Source organism: Dama dama, chromosome 27 (assembly GCF_033118175.1).
Source record: "Dama dama isolate Ldn47 chromosome 27, ASM3311817v1, whole genome shotgun sequence".
NCBI lineage: Eukaryota > Metazoa > Chordata > Mammalia > Artiodactyla > Cervidae > Dama > Dama dama.
The window spans coordinates 22,059,982-22,073,416 of NC_083707.1; the positions used below are offsets into that span (position 1 = coordinate 22,059,982).

Genomic DNA, 13,435 nt, shown 5'->3' on the forward strand with positions numbered 1-13,435 from the left:
ACATGGGGAGGGGATGTGGGGAGGAACCATCCTGGGATAGAAGCAATAGGTCCGGGGGCGAAGGAACAGAAGAGAAAGGGCATGGCTTGTTCCCAGAACACAATCACAGTGAGATGTCCCTGCAGCAAAGGACAGGGAGGTGAGCTGCAGAGGCCAGGGCCAGAGGGCCTCAGCGTTGTCCTGAGAGATTCAGATGTAACCCATAAGGCTACACGGAACCAGCGTGAGAAGGACTTCGTGAGCCCCCTCTGGTGGAAGCTGGAGGATGGACTGAGTCGTGGAGGACCGAACAGTGTCCACAACAGCTGTTACAACTCTCCCAGAAGAAACGGCCTGAACCAAGGATGACCCCAAACCTCAAGGCACTTCTGAGATGTGCGATCTAAAGGGACAACGGTGACTCAGGGTCACACCTGTAGTGTGGGAAGATGAGACATGAGGACTTGTCTCCAAAAACACTGTCACTGAGAAGGGTTCTACTCTGGGAAAAAGATAAGGGCGTGCACGGTTGAACAGGTTTTAAAATGGGACAAGAACATGAAGGCGGGATGGCCTGTTGGCCTGCCTTTCTGCCAATCCCCCTGAGACAGGAAACATCCATGAAGAAGACAGTCACTCAGGCTGGAGCTATCACTGACAGAAATTTCTTTAAGGATATGAAGGAGATGGGAACTAAAGAGAAATGGACTGACTACACCCTAGAGTCTAATATGAGAGCAAGAACGCTGAACCTATGCAGACACGAGCTCAATGCAAACGCCATCTTCTCCACGAAGTTCATCCTGCCTTTCCTGACCCTGCCCTGGCACAGTGGCCTCACTCTCATACCCTGGCTCTCTGTCTCTCTCCCCTAAAGTCTCCTGTGGGTGACAGCTTGGAGTTTGCCTGCACCCCAGTCCCAACCCTCTTCACTAAGCTCGTGACTTGCCCAGGGGAGAAGCAGAGGGAAAGTTTGGGGCAAAGGATAAGATGGAACCTAACAGAGATGCCTACACATGCACACGAGGGGGCGTGTCCCTAGCAGCATGGTTTATAACAGCAGAACCCTGGAGGGGAACCCAAATGTCCACCAACAGAGGATGAACAAGACAAACTGTGCTTCCTTCACACAGTGGACACTCACAGCTACCTGGGTCATGCCCACACTGATCTCGTTCTCACTAAGTAAACTGCATCAGGATACATGCTGCATGATAGCACGCACATACAATTGACACAAAAGAATGTCACATGTTGTGGGTGAATATTCACCATTAGTATAGAAATGTGCATTTGCATGGTAAACACTATATCTGACATTCAGTAGAGAAGAGACCCCAAGAGGGTGGCCAGTATGCAGCAGATCAGAAGACTTCAATTACATCTTAGTAGGTATTTTTTTTAAATCTGAAGTAAACATGGAAAGATATTGTGATTCTGATGATGTTTTCTTTACTTCCTATTGTTTGAAATATTTGATATGGTCAAAATACTCTTAACTGATATTTTGACCGAAATTTACTTTGTACTCTAAAGCGTTTCTCTTTTTGTAATCAGTAAAAGGCATAAACTTGTCTGCATCCAATCCCACAGCAATGCAAAAACAGAACCTGACAGTACTCTTTTTTTTTTTACCTGAAATATCTGCTTCAGGGAGAAGAGGGCCCTTCTTAAATCTCGTCCAGTGGAGTTGTATAGTTTTTCTGAAATAAAGAACACACCATATAAAATTCATTAAACTGACTCAACAGATGGTAAAAACAGAGACAGGGTGTGAGTAATTACAGAACTTCCGCTGGAAAGGTGAGTAAAACAAATATTCATTTCATTCAGGATGCAGCCTCACCTCTAATGGTGCAAAGAACAGTCCAGCCATTACAGGAGGCAGGAAGAGGGGATTGTGAGTGTGGGGAAGTGCCCTGATCTGCACCCTCAGCCCTCACCTCCCTCTCTTCAGAGCTCCATTTCCAGCTGTTTACAGACATAGTGATTCAGTTGGTAAAGAATCTGCCTGCCAATGCAGGAGACCCAGTTTTGATCCCTGGGTCAGGAAGATACCCTGGAGAAAGCAATGGCAAGCCACTCCAGTATTTTTGCCTGAAAAAATCCCACAGACAGAGGAGCCTGGTGGGCTACAGTCCACGGGGTCCCAAGAGTCAGACGCAAATTAGCAATTAAACCACCACCACAGACTTGATACTTGATAGCCAACTCTATCAGGAAAATTAACACAGCCAAAACGGAACTCATCCTCCTGTTTCCTGCTTCCTCGTCTCACAGGCTTGCATCACCATGCTCTCCACAGTTGGGCTCAGGAGGCTTCAAACTGCTTCCTTTTCCCTGGGATCTGAGGCTCACCTCAAGAGAACCAAGAGCAGCACGGTGTCTCTAAGGACTGACTGGCCCCCACCTGGTGCCGGCCCTTCCAGGAGGGACCTAGTCTTAGCTCTGCCTGTACCTGGACTCTCCCTCATGTGAGATGGGTTCAAAGATAGGTCCTGGCCTGGAGCAAGGCAGACGCAGGAGCCCCTGTCAATATTCTGGTGCTCGATACTCAGGTTGAATTCTATAACCAGTCATATGTAATAGGTACCAGGCCTAATGCACGAGGAGGGGAGCCTGACCCAGGATCCATCCTCCAGAGGTCAATGTGAGCAGAAGTGGCAGATGGGTATGCCCCAAGTCCTCACTGGTCAGAGGGGCAGTGCCAGAATATGCTGAAGGCATGGAGAATGCAGGGAGCGTCCACTTCTTCTGGTGCATGCAGACTCCCAGGAGTGTGGATTCCGCTCGGCTTCCCAGGTAGCTCAGGTGCCTGGGGTTGGGTTCCTAACACTGTGTGTCAGAGCGCCCCAATATAAAGTATCCAGCACACATTTACTGAGCACCTGCCAGGCGCTGTTCTAGGGACTGAGGATACAGTAGTGAAAAATGAACTCAGAGCAAAGACTAAGCAATCCAAAGGCCTGCATTTCAACCTGGTGTGTGATTTGGGTGAAGTATGTTACCTTTCTAAACCTTGGATTCATTATCCAAAAAGGGGGAACAGATAATAGTAGATCTAGAGGAAGATGGTTTTGTGTGTTAAATCCATCACTGATATGATGGAGCAGAATTACTTAAAATACTTAGAATTATAGATTTCAAAGTAATGTCACCTGCATGGTTGGCAACCTTGGGCTTCAAAGCCAGCCTATGGGGAGGTGATGGGCAGAGCCATGTTCTCCTTTCGTGTGAGTGGAAGGGGATGAAATGCACAGATCTAGATGACTTAGCAGAAGTCTGGTTGTGAGGAGGACATGCCCCTTTGTACTGTGGCTCTAGAAGTGCCCCATCTGAGGTGATGGAAGGTTCCCATCTGAGAGAAACTTAAAATGATGGAGCATGGGCCTGGCTCAGCCTCCGAATGGCAATAGCTTCCTCGAAGGCCTTCCTATGGACACCCTGTCCACTTCCCCTCTTCTCACACATCCTCCAGACCAAGGCCAGAAGGACAGGGTGAAAATAATCACCTGAAAACATCCCTGCCCCCACTCAAACCCTTCAGTGGCTGCCCACGGCACTGAGTAACAAACCCCAAATCCTTTCCATGGGCTGCCAATCCCTTGGTCACACAGGCCTGCCCCCCCCACACACACACACACCAACTCGTCAAGCAGCAGACACCCTGTTCTCTCAGCTCCTGGTGCAGGCCAGTCTCCTCCAGACTCACAACCTACACACACAGCTTAAGGGGCAGAGGCAGGATTCTGTGGGGTCTGACCCCAGGGCCTCCTAGTGTTTGCCCATCATGCAGCTCCCCACCTGTAAATACAATATGCAATCCCCAGTCACTTGATAATTACGCAGTGTTTCAATTGAGAGAGAATCACTCCTTGTCTTCCTGAACACAAGGAGCAGGGAAGACTCCAAAGGAATCAACCATCCCCAAACTAAACATCTAATTCATCACAGACCCTAAAAAATGAGGCCCAATGACTCACAGTTGACCTCTAAAGTATTAATATATGTGTGGCCTCAAAAGACATGGGAATAAATAGAGATGGCAGAGTAGAAGGATATGTGCTCATCTTCTGCAGAAACTCCAAAATTACAACTCGCTGCTGAACAAACCGTCAACAGGAGGATGTTGGATCCCACCAAAAAAAGATACCCCATGCCCAAGGGCAAAGGAGAAGCCCCACAAGACAGTAGGAGGGGCAACCACGTTTAGAATCAAAGCCCATAACCGCCAGAGACGCTCAGAGTGCTCAAACAAACCTCGTGTGCACCAGGACCCAGAGACCCCAGAGAGACTGAGCCAGAACTCTGTTTGAGTGTCTCCTCAGGGTCAGTGGCGGCCTGCCACTGACTCCAATACTTTGGCCACCTGATGTGAAGAACAGACTCATTGGAAAAGACCCTGAAGCTGGGGAAGATTGAAGGCAGGAGGAGAAGGGGATGACAGAGGATGAAATGGTTGGATAGCATCACCAACTCGATGGAGATGAGTTTGAGTAAGCTCCAGGAGTTGGTGATGGACCGGGAAGCCTGGCATGCTACAGTTCATGGGGTCGCAAAGAATCGTACACAAGTGAGCAACTGAACTGAACCGAACTGAATAAATAGCGTGAACTGCGTCCGCCTTGTAGTAGAAGCCAGGTCCCTGGGAGATCACTCTTCCTCCACTTTCTACAGCTAACATACCAGAACCTGAAATCTTAGAGGGACAGACTTTGTTTTTAGCCAATACCACTTCTAATAAGAATAAAGTTCTCAAATGCAAGCATGGGGCTAATATACTGGGAAGAACAAGGGCAGATTTCTCTTGTCCAGGAAGGGCATCAGTAGAGGAGAGATTCAATTCAATTGTACCTCTTTGTTGTACCTCTTTACAACATAATAAGGCTTGCATTAGACTTTCTTGCTTATGTAACGCCAAACGATGGGCAGAAACATATCTTTCATAGATTCACAATATTCCAGTTAGAGTCTCCTTTCTTTACCAGTGATCTGTCATGGCTTCCAATTCATGTAAATGAAGATTATGGTTTGCTGTGTTCTGGCTGCTAAGGTTTTAGCACTCGGTACATAATCAACGGAGAAGGCAATGGCACCCCACTCCAGTACTCCTGGAAAATCCCATGGATGGAGGAGCCTGGTGGGCTGCAGTCCATGGGATCGCTAAGAGTCGGACACGACTGAAGCGACTTAGCAGCAGCAGCAGCAGCAACTATAATCAAAATAAGCAGTTTTTAAAATGAAGATTAAGTAGTTTTTTGAACTATAGTTGATTTACAATGTTATGTTACATTCTGGTGTATAGAAAAGTGATTCTGTTTTTTTTTTTTCCATATTCTTTTCCATTATGTTTTATTACAGGATATTAAATATAGTTCCCTGTGCTATACAACAGGATCTTGTTGTTTATCCATTCTATATGTAACACTTTGCATCTGCTAGTCCCTAACTCCCAATCCAAACCTCCCACACCATCCCTCTCCCTTGGCAACACAAGTCTGTTCTCTGTGTCTGTCAATCTGTTTCATAGATAAGTTCCTATCATATTTTAGACTCCACATATAAGTGATATCATATAGTATTTGTTTTTCTCTTTCTTATTTTGCTTAGTATGATAATCTCTAGTCCATCCGTGTTACTGCAAATGGCATTATTTCATTGTTTCTTTATGGCTGAGTAATAGTTCACTGAATATATGTACCACATCTTTATCTATTCATCTGTCAATGGTTGTTTCCATGTCTTGGCGACTATAAATGTTCTTGCTATAAACAGGAAGGGTGTGTGTATCTTTTTGAATTGTAGTTTTGTCCAGATAATGCCCAGGAGTAGGATTGTTGGATCTGGCAACTATTTTTAGTTTTTTGAGGAAACTCCATGTTGTTCTCCATTGTGGCTGCACCAATTTACATTCCTACCAACAGAGTAGGAGGGTTCAAATAGGGAGTAAGTCTTAATAGAAAAAAAATTCAGTTGAGAATTACAATGTTTTGTTGAGGATTTTTACATTCATATTCACGGGAAACATTAATCTACAGTTTTCATTTCTTGTGATGTTGTTGACATTGAGATGATGCCAACCTCATGAATTGGGAGTGTTCTCTCATCTTCAAGAATAAATTTGTGTAGACTTGGTATTATTCATTCTTTAAATGTTTGGCAGAATTCTCCAATGAAGCTACCTGCACCTGGAGTTCCCTTTAATAAAAGGTTTTAAACTATGGATTATTCAATATCATTCAACAACATAAAGCTGTTCATCATGATACTCCCTTATCCATTTACTGACTATTGCAGCCTCTCTTTTATCCCCGATATGGGTGATCTGTCCCTTTTCTTTCATGCTTGGTCAATCAGGCTATAAGAGTATAGATTTTATCGATCTTTTCAAAGAATCAGCTTTTAATTTCATTCCATTTTTTTCATTCCATTTTCCATTGTTTTTCTGATTTCTATTTTATTTATTACTTTTGGCTTAATTTGCTCTTTTGCTCTATATTTTTATGGTGAAAACTTAAATGATTTGAGGACTTTCTTCTTACTGAATGTAAGTATTTAATGCTATAAATTTCTGTCTATGCACTACTTCAGCAGCATTCTGAAAATTTATATATATTGTTTTTCTTTTCTCTCCATTCAAAATTGAATGGTTGTGAACATTTCATTCATTTCAAAAGGGAACAACTTAAACCTGTGGAGTTTTTGTTGTTGATGTTAATCTCTGGTTTATTTAGGAGCTATGCTACTGCTTAGCTTCAAACCATTTGGGGATTTTCCAGATATCTGTTACCAATTTCAATTTCTATATGGTAAAAACATATACTTTGTTATGATATCAAATATCTATAATTTATTAAGGTTTATTTTCTGACCCAGAATATGGTTTATCCTGATGACTGTCTCATGGACACATGAAAAGAATGTGTATTCTGCTGCTATTGGTGGAATCATTCCATAAATAATCACTAGGTCAAGTTGAATGATAGTACTGCTCAGGTCTTCTCTTAATCAATTTTCTGTTTATCTGTTCTATATTTTACTGTGAGAGGAGTATTGAAATCTCTATTATACTAGATTTGTCTATTTCTTCTTTCAGTTTTATGAGCCTCTGCTTTAGGTCCTTTGAAGTTCAACTGTTGAGTATACTCACAATTAGAAAGGCTATGGATTTTAGGTTAATAGACCATCTATCACCATGTAATTGGTCACCCAGGTGGCACAGTGGTAAAGTATATACCTGCCAATGCAGGAGATGCAAGAGACACACGTTTGATCCCTGGGTCAGGAAGATCCCCTGGAGGAGGAAATGGGAACCTACTCAAGCATTCTTGTCTAGGAAGTCCCATGGACAGAGGAGCTTGGTGGGCTACAGTCCACAGGGTCACAAAGAGTCAGACATGACTGAGCTACTGAGCACACACATATGCACGCACCATGTAATGTTTCTCTTCCTCCCCGGAAATATTCCTTTTTAAAGTCTATTTTTCTGATACTTAAATGATGAGTGTTTGGTTAGTGTTTGCATGGTCTATCTTTTCCCCATCCTTTTCTTTCTAACCTGTCTATGTAGAATTCCTTGTAGATACAGTTGAAACTTGTTTTTATCCAATCTGTCTTTTAATTGGTATGCATTCTCTGTGTTTTTAACCTCCAGGACATCACAAATAACTTCTCTGTGACACCAGGACAGAAGACCTCAGGGAGGCCTCACCCTTTGATGAGAAACATCCTTGAACAAATGCCAAAGAAATCCTTGAGTGGTGCCAAAAATCTCTCCCTGTCCTTTTTTGTTTTGGCCAGTTGTCTTAATTAAAACAAACAGTAATTTCTATTCAAGGAGTAAACAATTTTCATTCCAATTGTCTCTAACTTTTTAAAAATTAGTTATACACTTTATTTAAATAGTTATCTATTCCAAACAAGAGGGCTTCCTAGATGGCTCACTGGTAAAGAATCTGCCTGCTGACAGGAGATGCAGGTTCGATCCCCGAGTTGGGAAAATCCCTTGGAGTAGGAAATGACAACCTGCTCCAGTAGTCTTGCCTGGAAAAGTCCATGGACAGAGGAGGCTGGAGGGCTACAGTCCCTGGGATCACAAAGAGTCAGACATGACTAGGCACAAACATTTCAAACAAAGCTGAAAAAAAATAGCATGGTTTCCAAATAATAATTCTGTCTTTAATGTGAGAAAATTATCACACAGACTTCTGAGAGCAAGTTGTAAATTTTAATGTTTTAGTTTTTAAAATCAAAGCTCAAAAGAGCAACTAACTTTATTTATATTATATATTTCGGCTGAAATATCCTTTGAAATACTTTGTTTTTTAACTCTAGCTATAAAGTCCTAGGTGAGGTGTACCTCAGAAATCCTTCCACCCGGTGTCTGTTAAATTGTAGCTTTTTCTTTCAATTTTTTAAATCTTTAATAAAAATGATAGGGAGCAAAATTTCATTTTTATGACCAAAGACACCCTCTCCCAAAGTACTGCAAACCTTTCCTTGTTCTATGTAGTAGACATTTTAATAAATGTCATGAGTTGGCCCCCAAATCATATGAGAACAACACTGGAATCACCATCCTTGTGGTAGAAATTTAAATAACCAAATACTCATTCAAAGAAATATTACTCTAGAGTACTGATATTTTTTTTTGAAAAGGCAATTGATATTACCTCTCTAGAAAGAACACCAACTTTGTGGTATAAAATAAACAGTACTTAACTGAAACTCAAAATTGCCATCTATCTTAAAAAACGCATGGTACCAAACAGCCCCTCTGCCCTACCTGATTGTTCTGTTGATGAACATATACTTTAGGAGACACCACTGTTTACCTAGAGGTGAGGAAGGATCAGGGACCAAGGATGTTCATAAATGACAATTTGTCGTTTTATGAAAAGGTACAATTCCTCCTGGTAGAAGAGGAGCCAGCAGACGTTTTCCCACATCAGACATCGCACCCAAACCAAAGACTGCTGATGCCCTTTGATGGGCTCAAGAGGCCCACACAGGCCAAAGGAGAAGCAGTCCTTCTCCCCAGTCCAGGTCCTGGCTTCCGTGCTGCTGGGCCACCCAGGCCACGGGTGGTGTGGTTTGGAGCTTTAAATGCTGGGGGACACTCTGAGTTCAAGGAACCGGGTGTTCCTTTTATGTTGCACCCAGGCCTCATCATACACAAAGTCAGACTCACCATGGCTGTGCTGGCCTCCTCTTCAGCCAAGACTAGAGGGTGAAGGGCTCGCCCAGGAACAGAGGATGGCCTGCCAGCTTCCCAAGGGTATGCTTGATGTGCTTCCTAGATGCGGGCCTACTGAACATCAAGAAGTCCTACTTCTAGCCTATGTATTCAGGTGTGACGCTCAGTCTCAGGTTACATGGTGAAGCCAAAGCTTCCTCAGTGAGGATGACTGATAACCTTGGTGTGTCCTCGGTCTGCCATCAACGACGGCAGGCTCTGCTCTATGTAGGTCTCACATGCATGTCTCTGGGTTTGTGTACACAGGTGCAGATGAACCCTTGGCTTCAGTTTGTGGATGATGGAGCAGAGCTTAGAGGTCCTCTGACCCTCCACCTATACTTGATACACTGTGTAGTCCTCATGGATCCCAAGTCCCAAGGGAGGGAATTCCACGTGTGCACACTGCCTGCATATCAGGTGATGCAAAAGAAAAAAAGATCCCAAATGCTGAGCACAGGGAGGGATGGCGGAGCCCAGATGAATCCAGCAAAAGAGGGGAGCCTCACAGCCTCGACCTGTATGTGACCTTCACCCGTCTCCCAGGAGCTCAGAGGTGCTCCTTTCTCCTCCTTGTCCACCTGGGTTGTGAACAGAGGCCGGCGAGAGTGGTGTAACTCCCCTCCCACCGGGTGGTGGGAGCTGTAAGGAAAAACATGTTTCTTACCACTGAAAGTCAATTTGAGAGTCCTTAGTCAGAGCATCAGGGGAAAAGGTGCCTGGGGGGGTGGGAGGGGGGAGACTGGGGTCTAAGTAGTAAAATGTGGGACACTTCCTAACAAACCTCAAGATCACACAACAGTCAGACCCAAAGTAGAACCCTCATGTGTAAAATGTAGGGCTGGCAGAAAGATAAAGAACATTACAGCATACTAACACATATATATGGAATTTAGAAAGATGGTAACGATAACCCTATATGCAAAACAGAAAAAGAGACACAGAAGTACAGAACAGACTTTTGAACTCTGTGGGAGAAGGTGAGGGTGGGATGTTTCAAAAGAACAGCATGTATATTATCTATGGTGAAACAGATCACCAGCCCAGGTGGGATGCATGAGACAAGTGCTCCGACCTGGTGCACTGGGAAGACCCAGAGGAATTGGGTGGAGAGGGAGGTGGGAGGGGGGATTGGGATGGGGAATACATGTAAATCTATGGCTGATTCATATCAATGTATGACAAAACCCACTGAAATGTTGTGAAGTAATTAGCCTCCAACTAATAAATAAATAAATAAATAAATAAATAAAATAAAATAAAAAAATGTAGGGCTGGGATCAGCCTGTATTCCCCAAGGTTGTCCACTCTTCCGAAACTCTGACACTGCCAGGTAAGAAGTGTGCAAAGGCCCCTCCCGCCAGCACAGAAAGGGGTGGCCTGCAGTTCAGGCTCAGAACGTCCCCTGGAGGGAGGAGGGCTTTGGGCCCAGCAACTGGGGAGAAGCTGTAGGAGGGGGCAATTATACATCCTTTCATTATTTTTCAGGTGAAGCACAGCCCAGGTACATTTATTCTTCCCCCTCCACCATTCCAGGCAGAATCTGCCTGGGGGGCAGGCATTCACCTTTCAGTAAAGGGCAATTGGGAGCCTACGGTAGGTGGTAGGGAAAGGAGGTGTAATCAGAACATCATTTGTTAAAGTCTTATAAGCCCTCCCGTCTTTCCTCTCCACGATTCTGTTTAAAGTGAAATATGTTCCTTTAAGAGATGTAATTACTGTATTATACGCTAAACTAGCTTACAATAATGAGTTGAGGGCAAATTAATCAAAGGCCATCAGAGACCTTCTGTCTTTGGAAAGAAACCTGTGTGGCTCAAAAATCTCAGTGCTGAAAAGCACGGCCACAGAGGTCCTATGCTGCCTGCTCAGGCAGGAGCACCATGAAGAAAACCTCAGCATGGGGGCAAAGACCAAAACATGACAAGGAACCAGTATAACAAACTGGTGAAGCCAAGTGTTAGTCGTTCAGTGGTGTCCGTATCTTTGCGACCCCATGGACTGTAGCCTGCCAGGCTCCCCTGTCCATAGAATTCTCCAGGCAAGAATACTGGAGTGGGTAGCCATTCCCTTCTCCAGGGCATCTTCCTGACCTAGGGATCGAACCCTCGTCTCCTGCATTGCAGGAGATTCTTTACCATCTGAGCCACCAGTGAAGCCAGATAAAAAACTGGTTATGTTGATGAAAGAATATGGAGGGGAAGAACCCCAGGCATCTGTGGGTAAGTCTGGGGAAGTAGGCGAGTGAGAGATACATCCAGGATATCGTGTTTTCAGGCCCATAAAACTCACTGACTTTAACAATTATAGCACACTCTTATCTCATCAAGAGGCAAACTCAGTCACCAAGCACTCCATGGGGAACTGGGATCAAGACCTAGGGGTCCTTCCTCTATATGGAAAGACAGTAACCCTCTTTCTATCCTTGGGCTGCTATGAAAGACATCACATGCAGACAGGAGATTTATTCATTGGCAAAATGCCACGTCTATATTTAAAATTCTGTTTGCACCAGCTACAGAGAACCGCGACCGTCATGAATTTTCAGATGTGGCAATGAGAAATGAGCCTCTGCTTTGCCTGGATGTAGCTATGACATCAGACTCCCCACTCAGAACTGGCAAAATGTGACAAAAGACAATCTGAAGGTCAGTGGCCAAGCCCAGGCTATGCTTCTCTTCCCCAGCTGGGGAAGCCCACAGACCAAGTTACTGTCAACACCGAGTGAGTCAAAGAAATTCTACCCTGGAAATTCTTCCCCTGAATCCAAAAGTGCCACATGATACACCAGTGACTGGGAAGAATAACCCCTCTCAGCCTGAAACTGATACTCGGTTACCATGACGATATTTTAAAGGGGAAAAAAAAGTGACACCGTAGAAACTATTTTTCAGTTAAAAAAAAAAAATTGCTGGGTCAGATTTTGGAAACCATTTTTTCCAGTGATTGGGAGTCTCAGACTCATTTGAAAGTCATACACAAGTTATAAAAAGATGTTCAGACACACAAAATGTTAATACAGTTTCGGAGAGTGTGGGTACACAGAAGCTTCCTACAGGCCGTCAGGGGATCCTATGGTCCAGAGGTAAGAATTCTTGATCTAATCCAACATCCTCATTTCACAGGTGAAGGAACCAAAGCCAGAGAAGTGACATCAAGGCTGTCCCCAGCGCTGGGATAACAGGCTCTCAGAAGTGCGGAAGAGTAACAGAAGATGCCTAGTAGAAATGGAGATGGCCTTACGTTCTGTTTATACAATAAACAACTGGGCCACTAAAACTCACTCACACCCTCACCATGACACTCCTGTCACCAAGTAAATTCAGGAGAAAACACACACATATAAAAGCAAGGGTTTCTGTTCTGGGCATCAACCGAGACAAGTGCCCGTGGTGATGATGGTGAGTGGGATGAATGAGGGGGCTCCCCAGCTGGCCAAGGGGCAGCCCCCTCAGCCTGAGGGTGGAAGAGGCTAAACGTGAATGATGAGAAGGTCCCAAGACCCAACGAGGCAAGACTGCTTAAGATGACCTCTTTAATCCTTAGATCACTTAGAGTGCAATCTTCCTTTATGTATTTATAACATCATCTTTTTAACAGTCTTTTATTATTCACTAAGCAGGGAGTATGCTGAGCACTTGGGTGACAGAGGAAAATAAATACAGTCTCATGAGAGCTGATGGCCGACTGGGGGGGACAGGCTTGTCCCAGACCAAGCCCCTGCCATGTGAGAAGGACACGGCAATACGAAGGGGCCACGGAGAAAGGAGTGGAAAACCCTGTGAAGCTGGGGCTGCAGATGGAGATTCAGCCGTGGTGATGTGGAACAGACTTCAGAGGCTCGAGTGAAAACCAACCAGTGTGAGAAGGGCTGAGCAAAGGGGGAGCGTGAGGAGGCGAAGAGCAGCATGCAGCCTGGATGGCTGAGGACGGAAGTGAGTTCAAAGTGGACTGCACTTCAGTGGGGCCAGCGCGTGGGCTGGTCGTGCAGGGACAGCATCAGGCTGACGACACCCAGAGTGTCCACGCCGGAGCCGGGTGGGGGCCCAGCTGCTGTGCCCTGGAGTTTCAGCTTCTTGTCTCTCAGGCGAGAAGGAAGCCAGTGAGACAGGGTTTTTTTTTCCAGTTCACTGTCAGTCTGGCCAATGAGGGCAGATAATTTGAACGGGGCAGGAGGAGGAAAACCAGATAAGAGAACGCTGGAACCATGCAACCAAGATA

The 13,435-nt window shown here is 44.8% G+C and overlaps 1 protein-coding gene across 2 annotated transcripts in view; it reads right to left on the bottom strand.

Moving 5' to 3' along the window:
• FHOD3 (formin homology 2 domain containing 3) overlaps nucleotides 1–13,435 on the bottom strand; it is a 518,587-nt gene that overhangs the window by 283,381 nt on the left and 221,771 nt on the right. For both annotated transcript variants that reach the window (XM_061130778.1, XM_061130777.1), the window contains exon 4: nucleotides 1,615–1,682. In XM_061130778.1, coding sequence (XP_060986761.1) covers nucleotides 1,615–1,682 — 68 coding nt within the window. The remainder of the gene's footprint in view (nucleotides 1–1,614; nucleotides 1,683–13,435) is intronic.